Below are 16,297 nucleotides of genomic sequence, written 5' to 3' on the forward strand. Positions count from 1 at the left end.
CAAAAATAAAAATAATCCTTATCTCTTATTGAAAGACCACAGCGGACAAAGGGGTGAGGGAAGCAAAAATGGCGACAGCCATGACAGATGGGGACAGAAAGGGCAACTCCCCCAATGCCAGCCCCAACGCAGTCCGCTCCTCCCATCCATCTAACACGATTCAAAGGCTGTCGTTCCTATTTAAATACTCCGGTTCCTAACTCGAATCAATGGAAAAACGTAGGTCGGACCCTAGTGTTTTTTTAACACGCGTTAAATGAGGAAAGCTCGAATTAAATTTCTATCCCGCTCTACGATTCGATTTGTAGTGGGGACGATTGCGGGTTGCTCTAGAACCGTTCTAGGTTTAAATCGGATCCTAATAGGAACGCCACTCCTTGGATTCGATTCAGAACGCGGGGTTTCACCTAGTGGGAACAACCCCTTAGTTTTCTGTGGGTTTTCGAGGCTATGTGGCCACGTTCTGGAAGAATTTATTCCTGATGTTTCGCCTACTTCTGAAGATGCCAGCCACAGATGAAGGCAAAATGTCGGGAATAAATTCTTACAGAACGTGGCCACATAGCCTCAGAAAACTATGGATGCCAGCCATGAAAGCCTTCAACTTCACTTCTTAGTTTTCCTTGCCTAAGAAAAACCTGTGCAATTGATGGGGTCGCCATAAGTTGACAGATCACTTGTCTTGAAGGCACAGACATACAAAGTTATATAATGCAGTGGTGATAGATTTTTAGAACATTTTCCGCCTCTGCTTGAAAACTCAACTAACCTGTATTACATGCTGTACATGCTCTTCCTCTCATTTTTGTGTATATTAGTGTGCTCCAGGAATAGAGCCTAAATGCTGTGTCCATCTGTGGCAAAATAAACAGTGTGCAAATTTTAGTCTTTGCCTATTAAAGGAAACAGAAAAATGCTCATAAACCAGAATGATGCAGTTAAGGACAATGTTTACAGTCTGTTTACTGTAACGAATGGGGAAAGTGTGACATACTGCCCTAACCATATTAACAAGGTCAACAAACAAAATTTACGGCCTGGTGCTGTACAGATTCAGAGTTTAATTTGGCTGTGGACTTATAACTTTGGCAGTAGAGATGAGCTAGGCCTAGGAAATTAATACAGTAATTTCCAAGCCCCATCTCTCTTTACCTGCAATTTGGATGTCTTGGGTTTCTGAAGTGCAATGATAGACTTAAGGAGACAGCTAGACTAATTAATGATGGAGAAGGGCTTAGGCTGAATCCAGTCAGACATAGATTAGACCTCATGTTAATGCAAACTCTATGAAGCTGAGAGAAAAGATACAATTATTTTTGTCTACCTCCACTGCAATAGTCTCACATCTTCGTAGGTCTTGACAAAACTGCACTGCACTCAACTTGTCTTGACTGATAATACTAAGAAACTGGTGCTGAGGGACTATAGGCTTATGGGGTGCTTTGCTTTTTCATACCTAGAGAGATTATTTAGAGACTTGGGCCTGTTACAGACAGCCAAAATAAAGCTGCTTCGAGTCACAGTGGAGATATAGTGTTTCAATGATGCATGCGTCCTAAGAGTCCAGAAGCTACACCAAAGCCATGCTCCAGTCCTTAGGGCTGGAGTGTGGCTTTGGTGTGACTTCTGGACCCTTAGGACGCATGCATCATTGAAACACCATACCTCCACTGTGACTCGAAGCAGCTTTATTTTGGCTGTCTGTAACAGGCCATAGTCTAGTGTATCTGTATGAGAAGGGATCTTGCAGCACCTGGAAGCGATTGCCAGTCATGTTGTGTCAGTGTCCCATCCTACCCCCTTTCCCCCCTCCCACTCACTAGTCCTTTTAAATTGGTTTCAGTTTTTCATACAATTTCAGAACTCTGCAGCCTGAAGTTCTTAAAAACTTTTCAAGGCTTAAATTGTGGCTGCAGAGCTCCAGAAGTGCGTGGGAAAAGCTGGAAAAACCTCTAAAAAACTCCACCTAGGCCTGCTGGGTAAGGTGTAAAAGATGGAGGTGGTGTTATGGGAGAGTGCAGGAAGGGAGTGTGATGGGGGCAGCAACCCGGGTTGCATGAATGTGAAGATACGCAGAGATGGTTACATAGAAAGTGGTATGTTCACATTTTAATTTAATTGCGTGACTGTAGCAGTCAAGGGACTGGTGTAATAATCTCCCCAGTGGAGCATATGGCTTTTATGTTTGTTGTTAAAAGCGTTTTTAAATGTTCTGTTATGATTCACCTTAAAGGTCATTTGCTGAAATGTGGCATATATATGTTTTAATGAAACAAGAAGTTAATATTTATGCAGAAGTAAGACCTACTAAGTTAAAGGACTTACTCTTCAGTAAGTAAGTGATCATTCTTTTTAAAGAGAGAATATCTGTAGGACACCCCTGTGAAGATGGCCAGACAGGGTGCAAGTGTGTATATGTAAATGGGTTAAGATTGTGCCTTCTGACCTCATCAATAACATCCATCTATATACATGCATTTTAGGAAGTACATATTTAAGTTCTGATGTGATATTTAGGAGAAAAAGATTATTCTTCCTTTCCACATATTCACAGTATTCTCTTTCCACCTAATAAATATTTGGAGGGCCATCTATATCCACAACATTTTAAATATATTATCTTACTTAGCTAATTATTCAAACAGTTTTCAAAGTCACGTTCACATTCATTTCTTTCAAGAAAACAACAAGGAGTCTTTAGCACTTTTAAAACTAATACAGTAATTTATTTTAATGTGAACTTTTGTGAATTGCAGTCCACTTCTTCAGGCGCATGCAACTTCACATTTATTGAGCCTCATATAATGGTGCCTTTTCTTCCCCAGCCCAAGGTTTAATGTACAGTGGTACCTCGGGTTACGAATTTAATTCGTTCCGCGGCGCCGTTCGTAACCCGATACATTTCGCAACCCGAAAAAGCCGCTGGAAAGCCGCTAGCCGCTAGCCGCGGTTTGAATTTCGTGCCGAAAAGATTTCGTAACCCGAAAAATCATTCGTAACCCGGAACAGTTTTTTTAAATCTAACTTTTTCGTACCCCGGAAATTTCGTAACGCGGTGAATTCGTATCCCGGGGTACCACTGTATATCTACTTCCTTAACTCCTCCCATAAGTAGACTTGATCTCTCCTCAACTTTCTGTCCCTATGGTTTAGTGATTATCATAGAATCATAGAGTTGGAAGAGACCGCAAGGGCCATCCAGTCCAACCCCCTGCCATGCAGGAAATCCCAATCAAAGCATCCCCAGCAGATGGCCATCTAGCCTCTGCTTAAAGACCTCCAAGGAAGGGGACTCCACTACACTCTGAGGGAGTGTGTTCCACTGTAGAACAGCCCTTACAGTCAGGAAGTTCTTCCTAATGTTGAGGTGGAATTTCTTTTCCTGTAGCTTGCATCCATTGTTCCGGGTCCTGTTCTCTGGAGCAGCAGAAAACAAGCTTGCTCCCTCCTCAATATGACATCCTTTCAAATATTTAAACAGGGCTATCATATCACCTCTTAACCTTGTCTGCTCCAGGCTAAACATCGCCAGCTGCCTAAGTCGTTCCTCATAGGACAAGGTTTCCAGACCTTTCACCATTTTAGTCGCCCTCCTCTGGACATGCTCCAGTTTCTCAATGTCCTTTTTGAATTGTGGTGCCCAGAACTGGACACAATATTCCAGGTGGGGCCTGACCAGAGCAGAATAGAGTGGCACTACTACTTCTCTTGATCTAGACCAGGGGTTGGCAACCTCCGGCCTGTGGGCCGGATGTAGCCCGCAGAGGCCTTTGGTCCGGCCCCTGGCTGCTGCTGCCGCCGCCGCCGCTTGCGGCTTTTCGCCAATCTGGGCGCCGCCATTTTTTGCCCAAAATGGCAGCGAAGTCTCGCGCGACCTTCCCCGCCATTTTGGGTGAAAAAATGGAGGCGCCCAGAGGCGAAGTCTCGCGCGACCACAGAAAAGGTTGCGCGAGACTTCGGCCTCCGGGAGGCCCGCTGCGGCCGCCGGAGCCCTCGAACAGGGCTCCGACGGAGGCAGTGGGCCTCTGGGAGGCCAGTTGCCGTCACTGGGGCCCTGCAGGAGGGGTCCGGTGGCGGCAGCAGGCCTCTGGGAGGCCAGTTGCCGTCGCTGGGGCCCTCCAGAAGGGCTCCGACGTTGGCAGCGGGCCTCTGGGAGGCCCGATGCCATCGCTGGGGCCCTCCAAGAGGTCCGTTGCCGCCACTGGAGCCCTCTTGGAGGGTCCCAACAACGGCAAAAGGGCCGGCAAACAGGAGGAGGCCTCCAGCGCTGGCGGCCCCCACTGGCTCTTTTGCTGGCCTCTGACGGGGCCTGGGGCCCCGTCAGGGGCCGGCAAGGAAGGGGAGGCCTCCAGCGCTGGCGGCCCCCACCAGCAAAGAGGAGGAGGCCTCCAGCACTGGCGGCCCCTGCTGGCTTTTTTGCCGGCCTCTGACAGGGCCTAGGGCCCTGTCAGGGCCCGGCAAAGAGGAGGAGGCCTGGCCTCCGGAGGGTGGAAGCTCCGCGCCTGGCATGCGGCTCCGCCCCCGGAGGGTGGAAGCTCCACACCGGCATGCGGTTCCACCCCCGGAGGGTGGAAGCTCCACCCCCCGGCTTAGGCCCCCCAGTTGTCTGAGGGACAGCAACCTGGCCCCCGGCTCAAAAAGGTTGCCTACCCCTGATCTAGACACTATACTTTTATTGATGCAGCCTAAAATTGCGTTGGCCTTTTTAGCTGCCGCATCGCACTGTTGTCAAAGGCCTTACTGAAATCAAGATATACTATATCCACAGCATTCCCTTCATCTACCAAGCTGGTAATTTTATCAAAGAAAGAGATAAGATTTGTTTGGCATGACTTGCTTCTCTGAAACCCATGTTGACTTTTTGTGATTATGGCATTGCCCTTTAGATGTTCACAGTCTCTCTGTGTAATGATCTGCTCCAGAATCTTTCCTGGTATTGATGTCAGACTAACTGGACGATAATTGTTGGGATCCTCTTTTTTCCCCTTTTTGAAGATGGGGACAACGTTTGCCCTCCTCCAGTCTGCTGGGATTTCTCCTGTTTTCCAGGAGTTTTCAAATATGATTGCCAATGGCTCGGATATTACATTTGCCAGTTCTTTTAGTACCCTTGGATGTAGTTCATCTGGTCCTGGAGACTTAGGCGCCTTACAGACGGGCCTAAGCGGCGCCGTCGTTGTGCCAGGAATACACGCGAGGGGCGGCGCTTCCAGACGCACCTTGCCCCTCGTGTGTATTCCGTACGGCAAGATGGCGGCGCCCTATACAGACGGGCACGGCCATCTTGACGTAACGGACGCATAGCGTCCGGACGTCTAAACCCGGAAGAGCCGTTGCGAGTGCGCGCTTTAGCACTTGCGGCGGCTCTTCCGGGTTGCCGGAAGGAGTGCGATTTCTGCACTCCTTTTTTGCAGTGCGGAGAAGTCGCGCGGTTTGGCTGCTGTGGCTCCTCCGCGCTGCAACCGGCAGCGGCCCAAGACGGCCCCTTTTGGGTGGTCTGTAACGGGCCTTAAATTCATTTAGATTAGCAAAGTATTCCTCTACTATCTCTACTTATTCTGTGCTGAAATTCCCCTATTCTGTTCTCTACTCCATTATCCTCAGGTTGAGCACCCTTTGCCTTTTCTGAGAAGACTGAGGCAAAGAAGGTGTTGAGTAATTCTGCCTTTTCTCTGTCCCCTGTTAACATTTTGCCATCTTTTCCCCGCAGTGGCCCTACCATTTCCTTCTTCTTCCTTTTGCTGTGGACATATCCAAAAAATCCCTTTTTATTCTTTTTAACCTCTCTAGCAAGCCTGAGTTCATTCTGCACTTTAGCTTTTCTGACGTTACCCCTACACATGCCTGCTGTTTCTTTGAATTCCTTTTTCGTGATTTCCCCCTTTTTCCATTTCTCATACATGTTCCGTTTCAAACTTAGCTCAGTTGAAAGTTCCTTAGTCATCCATCCTGGTTTCTTGAGACACCTCCCATTTTTCTTTCTCACTGGAACTGTTTGAAATTGTGCCTTCACTATCTCCCTTTTGAGAAACTCCCATCCGTCCTGAACTCCCTTCCCTTTTAGTATTTCTGACCATGGGATCACCCTCAATACTTCTCTAAGTTTACTGAAATCCGCTCTCCTAAAGTCTAGAATGCATGTTTGACTATGCCTGGCTTCTCCTTTCCATTGTATAACAAACCCCAAGAGATTATTTGCTATCACATCAAGGCTCTCCAGCACTGTTGAGGACATTACTTTTTTCCAATCAACTGGAATGAGAAATAAAAATAATGGTATCACACAGCACTTAGTATGTGCTGAACTATTCATAACAATTTAGCAATGCTTATACCCATGTATCATGGCCAGAGTGGTGTAGTTGTTTGAGCATTGGACTATGATTCTGGAGATCAAGGTTTGAATCCCGACTTGACCATGTAAAATCCATTGGGTGACCTTGGGCAAGTCATGCTCTCTCAGCCTCAGAGGATGGCAATGGCAACCCCCCTCTGAAAAAATTTGCCAAGAAAACCCCATGATAGGGTCACCATAAGTTGGAAACATCTTGCAGGCATACAACAACAACAACACTCTTGTATAAAGTAATTTTATAGCTTCAGTCTGAAATTAATCTTGTTCAGGATATATCTTGTTCTCCTGCAACTCTGGTTTTAATTGATGGATTCTTCCATGTCTCTTCTTTCTAAAATAATTATAGTTGACCCTCCATATCCATTGATTCAACCTTCAGTGGCTTTTAAAAACATATACATTCCAATAAGCAAACTTTGATTTTGCTATTTTTATATAAGGGACACTATTTTACTGTGCCGCTGTATTTAATGGATTTTGGTAACCACGGAGGGAGGGGGGAGTCCTGGAACAGGAGCCCAGTCAATATCAAGGTCCCACTTTAGTTAGATGCTTTGATTCCTGTATGGTCCCTAATAGAGAACCAGACTAGTTAAAGGGCAGTTCAGAAACATCTTGGCTCTGAATGAAGGAGAGTAACTAATGAGCTCTTTTTTTAAAAAAAGCAAGAAGTCATTTCCTAATTTAAGGGACAATATCCCTGGATTAAAAAGAAAAGCCTCAACAACAGTATTTCAGCTACACTAATGTTGCACCTGCATTTTAAGACAACCACAGGTTTGGCTTGGAACTAGGTGGGCAGATAACACAGAAAACTGGAGCACCCTGCGTTGGCACCTTTCTCTGGAACCTCCATACAAACTGAGTTAAACAAAGGATTCCATTCAAACAAAATGGCTCATATGGAAGCAACCATGGGCACTGATCTACTTGTGGCATCCTGGTATTAAAATCCAGTTGATCATATATGTGAAAAGGATGGCTTGGATAAGCCAAATTTTGATCTGCTAGCTCCGGAACAGAACAAGTGGCTAAAAGCCACTTTATTGAACCATCTGAATCTCATGGCCCTGTCTCAGACAGGATCTAGAAGAGCATACTCAGTTTTAGGAGGTGCAATCCTTTTTTCTGATTTTATTTCCAGAGGTCCTCATGAGTAGAAAAACTTCAGAAGGTGGAGCTTCTGTTATCTGGTCCTGAGAAGTGGTCAGTTGAAAGCTTTTCTGTCAGTTGCAAGAGATGTATATATGCATGTTTACATCCCACATTTTCAAGAAATTTCTGCAACAGCTCTTCTGGTTCATTTCCAAAGCAGAGGGTATCGAGTACCAGATGAAATGATGTCCCTAGATATTTTGCTTGTTGGTTTGCTTCCTGTCAATTTTCTACTCCAGTTAGGGATGAAAGAAATCCTATACCTATTTAGCCTTAGAGACCTTTTATTGTTATTAGTTTAATGTGCCATCAGCAAATCCCAAATGGAATGTAAATGAAAACCATATGGACTGGAAGCTTTAAAACTGCATCCCTGAAGACCAGAAATTGCTTTGAAAATGCAAATGGTATATAAAAGCATACATGAATGCACAGACATCATATCTAATATGTTGATTAGTGAGATCATAATGTTAAGCTAATTTTTAGATTGAACAGTATACCTACAGTAACAGTATTAATTTAATGCTTGCAGTTGCTATTGAGATTTTAGAAACTGCTTCATGGATGGAATCTGCACAGTTACAGCTGTTAGATGATTCCCAGACTTGTAGCATAGCTTTCCAATTTAGTGTCGCTTACATAAAATGGTTGTTTGTTGATCAGTCGGACTGCTCAGGGAAATATGTTAGAGCAACTTCCTTTCTCATTTTGAAATTTTGGGTAAGGTCCTGATGGCACCTTCTGCTGTGAGCCTTTTGGACTGAGTCTGTGGCCTCTGGGAATTCTGTAGAGAGGAAATTCCATTTCTGTGTTCATCAGTACTATCATTTCTTTCGACTTGTGATCTGGCTGCAAATCCAATTCATTCCATCCTAGAAAGAGCAGAGGTAGAAAGTAAGTAGCTGCCCCTATTGGTTCCTGCTTCCAGCAATGAGTAGGTATCTCCATGTACCAGTTTCTGCTCTAATTATCCATAGACAGATAGTAGAAGTTCTCTACTACTGTATTCTCTTTTACTTTTTGTTCCTCTCTCTGTTTCGCCCACTTTCCAAGAGGATAAACTATTTTGGACAACAGCTCTCCAATTGCTCCCAGCGACCATGCTCATTGACTATGCTGGTTGGGGAATTCTGGCAACTGTAGTCCAAAGCCATTTCAAGTTCCGATTCTTTTCATACCTGAACTCCTTCACCAGATAAGGCTGAGCAAGCCTGGATTTGCCATGGTCGGTCTCGATACGTGTGCAGGTTCAGCCCTTCAGCAATCTCTGCTGCAGGGGATGCTGTTGCTAGATCTTGCTTGTTAGCAAACACTAGTAAAGGGACACCAGTAAGATTCTCCTCTTCCACCAGTTCGGACAATTCCTGTCAAAAAATTAGAAAACAATGGATTCTGAACAAACTCATTTGGAAAATATACACCAGGAACCATTGCACAGAGGGGACATTATTGGTGGCTGTGGACATGGCTTTCAAGCACAAAGTCTCTGTCATTACCATAGCTTAGAACCAACCTCTGAGACTTTGCTCAGCAAACCTCCAGCATCATAGCACAATAATTGCCACAGTTGTACTGAAGAGCCAGTGCACTATAGTGGTTAGGGCACTGGGCCAGACTTGGGAGATCTGGGAGATCACAGAGGGAGCCATCAGGCAGACCCAGCAACATCAGGGACTGCCTGAAGGAAGAGGCCCCTCCCTCCTCAACTGTCATCTCGGCCTCAGAGGGAGCCATCAGGCAGACCAGCAACATCTTGGACTGCCTGAAGGAAGAGGCCCCTCCCTTAGGGTTGCCATATCCCGCCGGGGGGCGGGACAATCCCGGTTTGGGCGGTGCTGTCCCGGTCCCGGCCCGGTTTGGGGCCCAAACCGGGACGGCCCCGCCCACCGCGGCCACCTCAGGCCCCGCGGCGGCTCCAAGGCCTTGCTGAGGCCTGGGAAGGCTCTCCGCGGTTGGAGCTCCAGCCGCGGAGACGCTCCCTCCCAGGCCCCAACGAGGCCTTGGAGGCAGCTCCGCGGTCGGAGCTCCGACTGCGGGGTCCTCAAGGCCTCCACGAGGCCAGGGAGGAGGAGGAGGCCGCTTCCCACCGCGGCAATCGCCGCGATGAGGAGCAGCCTCCACCTCTTTCCCGGCCTGGGAGCCGGCCTAGGCTCCCTCCCAGGCCGAGAGGAGGAGGAGGAAGCCTGGCACCGCAGAGATCTCCGCGATGTCAGGCTTCCCCCCGCCCTTCTCGGCCTGGGAGACAGCCTAGGCTCCCTCCCAGGCCGAGAGGAGGAGGAGGAAGCCTGGCACCGTGGCGATCGCCGCGATGCCAGGCTTCCCCTCGCCCTTCTCGGCCTGGGAGCCGGCCTAGGCTCCCTCCCAGGCCGGGAGGAGGAGGAGGAAGCCTGGCACCGCGGAGATCTCCGCGATGCCAGGCTTCCCCCCGCCCTTCTCGGCCTGGGAGCCGGCCTAGGCTCCCTCCCAGGCCGGGAGGAGGAGGAGGAAGCCTGGCACCGCGGAGATCTCCGCGATGCCAGGCTTCCCCCGCCCTTCTCGGCCTGGGAGACAGCCTAGGCTCCCTCTCAGGCCGAGAGGAGGAGGAGGAAGCCTGGCACCGCGGAGATCTCCGCGATGCCAGGCTTCCCCCCGCCCTTCTCGGCCTGGGAGACAGCCTAGGCTCCCTCTCAGGCCGAGAGGAGGAGGAGGAAGCCTGGCACCGCGGAGATCTCCGCGATGCCAGGCTTCCCCTCGCCCTTCTCGGCCTGGGAGACTGCCTAGGCTCCCTCCCAGGCCGAGAGGAGGAGGAGGAAGCCTGGCACCGTGGCGATCGCCGCGATGCCAGGCTTCCCCTCGCCCTTCTCGGCCTGGGAGCCGGCCTAGGCTCCCTCCCAGGCCGGGAGGAGGAGGAGGAAGCCTGGCACCGCGGAGATCTCCGCGATGCCAGGCTTCCCCCCGCCCTTCTCGGCCTGGGAGACAGCCTAGGCTCCCTCTCAGGCCGGGAGGAGGAGGAGGAAGCCTGGCACCGCGGAGATCTCCGCGATGCCAGGCTTCCCCCCGCCCTTCTTGGCCTGGGAGACAGCCTAGGCTCCCTCTCAAGCCGAGAGGAGGAGGAGGAAGCCTGGCACTGCGGAGATCTCCGCGATGCCAGGCTTCCCCTCGCCCTTCTCGGCCTGGGAGACAGCCTAGGCTCCCTCCCAGGCCGAGAGGAGGAGGAGGAAGCCTGGCACCGTGGCGATCGCCGCGATGCCAGGCTTCCCCTCGCCCTTCTCGGCCTGGGAGCCGGCCTAGGCTCCCTCCCAGGCCGGGAGGAGGAGGAGGAAGCCTGGCACCGCGGAGATCTCCGCGATGCCAGGCTTCCCCTCGCCCTTCTCGGCCTGGGAGACAGCCTAGGCTCCCTCTCAGGCCGGGAGGAGGAGGAGGAAGCCTGGCACCGCGGAGATCTCCGCGATGCCAGGCTTCCCCCCGCCCTTCTTGGCCTGGGAGCCGGCCTAGGCTCCCTCTCAGGCCGAGAGGAGGAGGAGGAGGACAAGGTTTAAAAATCTAGGACTTTTTTTTTTAATTTCCTAGCCAGGAAATAAAAAAAAAAATGTCCTACATTTTCAAACCTTGTCCTACATTTGTCCCGGTTTCGAGGTCCTCCATTATGGCAACCCTACCCTCCCTCCTCACCTGTCATCTCGGCCTCAGAGGGAGCGATCAGGCAGACCCAGCAACATCAGGGACTGCCTGAAGGAAGAGGCCCCTCCCTCCTCAACTGTCATCTCGGCCTCAGAGGGAGCCATCAGGCAGACCCAGCAACATCAGGGACTGCCTGAAGGAAGAGGCCCCTTCCTCCCTCCTCAACTGTCATCTCGGCCTCAGAGGGAGCCACCAGGCAGACCCAACAACATCAGGGACTGCCTGAAGGAAGAGGTCCCTCCCTCCTCAACTGTCATCTCGGCCTCAGAGGGAGCCATCAGGCAGACCCAGCAACATCAGGGACTGCCTGAAGGAAGAGGCCCCTCCCTCCTCAACTGTCATCTCGGCCTCAGAGGGAGCCACCAGGCAGACCCAGCAACATCAGGGACTGCCTGAAGGATGAGACTTCTCCGTCCTTTAACTGTATTTTGTATTGTATTACGATTTTACTGTACACCGCTATGATCATCGCGGAATAGCGGTCTATAAATAAAACATATTATTATTATTATTATTATTATTATTATTATTAGGTTCTAATCTGCAATGAGCCATACATTTAGTAGGTTGCTCTCTCTCAGCCTGACCTACCTCACAGGATTATTCTGAGAAAAAAGTGGTGGTGAGGAGAGCCTTGAGTTCATTAGTTGAAGGCTGGGATATGAATATAACAAACAAATAATTTTTATATTCACTAAACTATGGGAGGTGCAGAGTTGTGAAGTAAAAGCATCAAACATCTAATGAACATCCAGTTTAAGTTTTATGCTCTGTTGTTATTAACTGCTTTACATTCTTCAGAGAATCCATTGCCAGACGTAGAATGCAGTGCTGTCCAAATGGCTGAACTAACAAACCAGACGGGTTTGTGCTGTAGGATAAGGTTAATGTGAGGGGGTGGGAACTTTGTCCTACCTGCCCAGTCTCTTCAAAGCGTTTCTGGTCAGCACTGTCAATAACATAAATCTGTAAAAAGAGTAAAACACAGAGAGGAAAAGAGAGAAGGACTATTACCTATCTCCAACAATATCCCATGGGATCCTAGTTGCAGTATTATTAGAAGCTAAATCTCTTTTGGTTCTCTTTATATATGTTTCCTTTACAACATATCTGAGCCAGACGATCAAATTCCATCCATCCTAAAATAAACTAAGTAACTGGCAAATTATTTGTTCTTTAATGGTAGTCCCATATCTACCATTCAGTTACTTTGCCTAATAATAGGGCTGGCCTTCCTCCAGATTTTAATTTAGCTCACTTTTTCCTGCAGATATGGTACAGGAAAGAAAGGCAATTTGGGATGCTGGTCTGAGTGCTTACCAGCATGTCTGTGTTGCCCAGATACTTCTTCCAGTAGGTCCGAATGGCCCGTTGTCCTCCAATATCCCACACATTAAGCTTGAAGCCATGAGAGTGGACACTCTTAATGTTGAATCCCTGCAAATATGAAGCAGAAGAAGCTGGTAAGAAAGAGATCTGCTAGCGAGTGAGTGGTCATTGCAAGGTGAATTTATCATAAGTCATTATTTCTAATATGGAGACCTGTGAAGGAGAGAGGTGAAACCAAACTCAAGGTATGCCATGTGTGGGAAACTTTTGACCATCCACGTGGTTTGAACGCCAACTCCCAGAAGACCTAGCCAGCATTCCCAGTGGTGAAGGGTTGTGAGAGTTGTAATCCCACATCTTGAAGGTCAGATGTTTTCTACCCCTGTTCTATGGCAAAGCTCAAAATTTTACAGGCCCCAGCAAAGAAACCCCTTGGGACACAAAATACTCAATTCATACAACAGCGAGTAACTACGCTAGACAGTGAATAGAAGTTGAGTAGAAGTTGAATAGAAGTTTTCATGTCTGTGGCATGGGTGTATCTTTTAAAGATGGCAGAGTCTCATTCTTAGACTGAGATCCTAAATACCTTTCTTATGGTCTTCAGAAAGAGATCTGCTCCAGTATAGAATCATATGACCTAAGGGCAATATAGAACAATATAGAAAGGGATGTGCAGCATGATTTATATTTATGCAGATTTTAGCAGGGCTGGATGTGCAATCTTATGCATCTCTATTCACATATAAGACTTAGTGAATTCAGTGGTACTTCCTCCCTGGATAGGACTGAACCCTAAAAGGCTGAGGGTCAAATTACATGGTAGCATAGAATCTAATAATAAGCTAAACCAGTGACCCTCAAACTTTTTACCCTTGTGACCCCTTTACATCTACATGCAGATGTCATGTGCCCCCTTAGTGTAGCATATGAACAAAAATATTTTGTTTCTTTAGTGTGTGGATTTTTCATTTGCACTTTCATGTATATTCATATTTGAACATTTTATAACATTGTTCCAATAAGAACAGAATTATTTAAATACATTAAATAGTCAATTCAATACATGTGTAAATTATACACATAAAAAGGTTTTGGAAGAGGAGAAGGAGGGATCAGGGCCTCCAAGTCATGCTTGCCCCACCGTTTGGCAACCACTGAGGTAATCAACAACAACAAAGGAGAAAGGGAAGGAGGTAAAAAAATGTTGCAGCACCTTTAATACTAACTGGTTTTTATTTTAGCATGAGCTTTCATGGATATAAACCCACTTCCTCAGATGCGGTATATAGTAATATTGAAATCTCAGGTTATAAAGCATACAGTATTTATACGTACAGCCAAGGGGATGGGATAGAATGTAATAGGATCCAGAAGGATGCAAATCATGTCCTTTGCCCTAAATTTTCAAAGGGCAGGGCAAGGGACATGATTTGCATTTTTCTTGTTCCTATTATATTCTATTCCATTCTTACAACTGTAAAAAATATGGTTTATCACTTGACGCTTTAATATAACTGTATTGTGTCTAAGGAAGTGGATTTATATTCATGAAAGCTCATGCTAAATCAAAAAAGCATTAGCCTTAAAGGTTTATGGCCTTGTGGTCTCTTCCAACTCTATGATTCTATAAATGGTTTTTCCATTATCTTAGTGTAAAGCAATGTATAACAAAGCAAAAGATGAAATGGTACCATGCTCAGAATGCATTTGTCATATCACCACAGTCACTTCAGCTTGCACGGCTACTGATTTGTTTTTGTTTTTTTAATGACACATCAGCCCCAAATCCCTTATTCAGAACTCTGCTTCAGAATAAATTGGATTCATCTCTTACATTAGGAATAAATTCTAGATAGGTTCATGCCACAGATGTTTCAAGCTGGATGTTAAGCTCTTAAACTAAAATTTCCAGACTACTTTAGTTTCTGCTGATATTTTCAATGTACATGTCAGCATTTGCATGCTTTCGAACTGCTAGGTTGGCAGAAGCTGGGACTAGGGATGGGAGCTCACTCCATCACATGGCACTTGGGCCTCAAACTACCAACCTTCCAGCCATACGTTCATTAGAACTAGGGTCTTAACCACCCCTATATTTGATAGTCATGATGAAAAATCTGTACTTAGGACAAAAGGGTACTGTTAGAACAGAATATCAAGAAACACAATGGTTTCCAATTGGCAAAGGGGTAAGGCAAGGCTGCATTTAATCACCCTATTTGTTCAACTTGTACACTGAAAATATCATACGAAGAATAGGTTTAGATTTAGAAGGACGAGGAGTGAAGATAAAGGGAAGTAACATAAACAACCGAGGATATACATACAAATTAACCATACTACTAGAGGAAAATATCATGGACTTGGAGCAGTTACTAAGGAAGGTCAAGGAAGAAAGTAAAGTACAAAGGCAGGCTTGTAACTGAGCATAAAGAAAACAAAACTAATTATCACAGAGGTTCTATATAAATTCAACCTAGACAATGAAATAGTTAAAGATTTCCCATATCTTGGATCATATATTGATCAGAAAGGTGAGTGAAGTCAAGCAATAAGAAGACTAGAAAAGGGAAGGGCATCAAGAAAAGAACTAGAAAGACCCCTAAGAAAATAAACTAATTTGAGATGTGGTGCTGGAGAAGAGTGCTGAGGATACCATGGACAGCCAAAAAGTCAAACAAATGAGTCCTAGAACACATCAAACCTGAACTCTTCCTGGAAGCCAACATTATTAAATTGAGTCTGTTGTTCTTTGGCCCATCATGAGAAGGCATGCCATTAGAAAAAACAATAATGCTTGAACAGGTAGAAGGTAGTAGAAAGAGAGGAAGACTGCACACCAGATGGGTGGACTCAGTCAAAGAGGTCACAGACCTGAATCTGCAGGACCTGAGCAGATCAGGGGAGGACAGGGGTTCTTGGAGAGGTTTCATCCACAGGATCCCTATGAGTCGGGGTTGACTCAAGGGCAGTTAACAACAACAACATTATAGCTTCGGTTGCCTAGCCATCATGGGTCTGTTCTTAAGTCCCCCACTGACCGCTATTAAGTTGTAAGTTACAAAACAGTGATGAAAGTGAAACTAACCACATCATACATATTGCCTAAATAACCTATTTCTAAAGGGCGCAGAGAAAGTGTGTGACTGTTGATATATTGTTGGACTGTTGTTCGCAACAGCTCTAGTAATCATAGAAAGTGATGAGGGATATTGTAAGCTGCAACTAGCAGCAACCCCTGGAGGGCCATATGCTCCCCATCTCTAAATTTCATACATTTCTGTAAAATATTTGACTTGAATCTTAGCTACATGTCATGGACAAGCAAGTGGAATAATAAGCCCCTTTGCAGCTGTTATGGCAAAGCATTTCAGAATGAAATGATGATTTGCAAGGGAGAAGTAATGGGATGGGAGTTCAGCATCTTCCTCTTCTTTTCCCATTGCAAATTGCAATGTGCTGCATGTAATATAGTGTGACTATATTATAATTGATAATGAGAACTTAGATGAGCAAAATTTTAAGTAACTAACTTGATTTAGTGGGTTCATTTCTCCCTCAACCTTCCCATGCCAACGTTCTAGGTATGAGCCAGCCTCAATAGCTATTGGCACAGGAGGCGAGTGGTGCTGTGAAGAACAAGATGCTGCTGCTGGCTGTGTTCTGAAGAAATGTCTCAGTTCCACATGGTGAGAAGGAGTGTGGAAGCTGCAGGAAGAGGCTGGTTAGGATCCTGCTTGTCAAGCGTGTTTAAGACTTTCTGTGTGAAATTATGCAATCCATTCCCCCTCC

General features: G+C 46.6%; 1 protein-coding gene across 2 annotated transcripts in view; it reads right to left on the bottom strand.

The window, feature by feature from the left end:
• Positions 1-4,412: 4,412 nt before the first annotated feature.
• LOC149321684 (ADP-ribosylation factor-like protein 3) overlaps positions 4,413-16,297 on the bottom strand; it is a 61,386-nt gene continuing 49,501 nt past the window's right edge. For both annotated transcript variants that reach the window (XM_089526937.1, XM_089526943.1), the window contains 4 exons: positions 12,494-12,610; positions 12,089-12,139; positions 8,692-8,877; positions 4,413-8,385 (listed from right to left, as the gene is read on the bottom strand). In XM_089526937.1, coding sequence (XP_089383063.1) covers positions 8,338-8,385; positions 8,692-8,877; positions 12,089-12,139; positions 12,494-12,610 — 402 coding nt within the window. In that variant the 3' untranslated portion in view covers positions 4,413-8,337. The remainder of the gene's footprint in view (positions 8,386-8,691; positions 8,878-12,088; positions 12,140-12,493; positions 12,611-16,297) is intronic.

Source organism: Sceloporus occidentalis, unplaced genomic scaffold, assembly GCF_023333645.1.
Source record: "Sceloporus occidentalis isolate IW3139 unplaced genomic scaffold, rSceOcc1.0.p SCAF_1, whole genome shotgun sequence".
Taxonomy (NCBI): domain Eukaryota; kingdom Metazoa; phylum Chordata; class Lepidosauria; order Squamata; family Phrynosomatidae; genus Sceloporus; species Sceloporus occidentalis.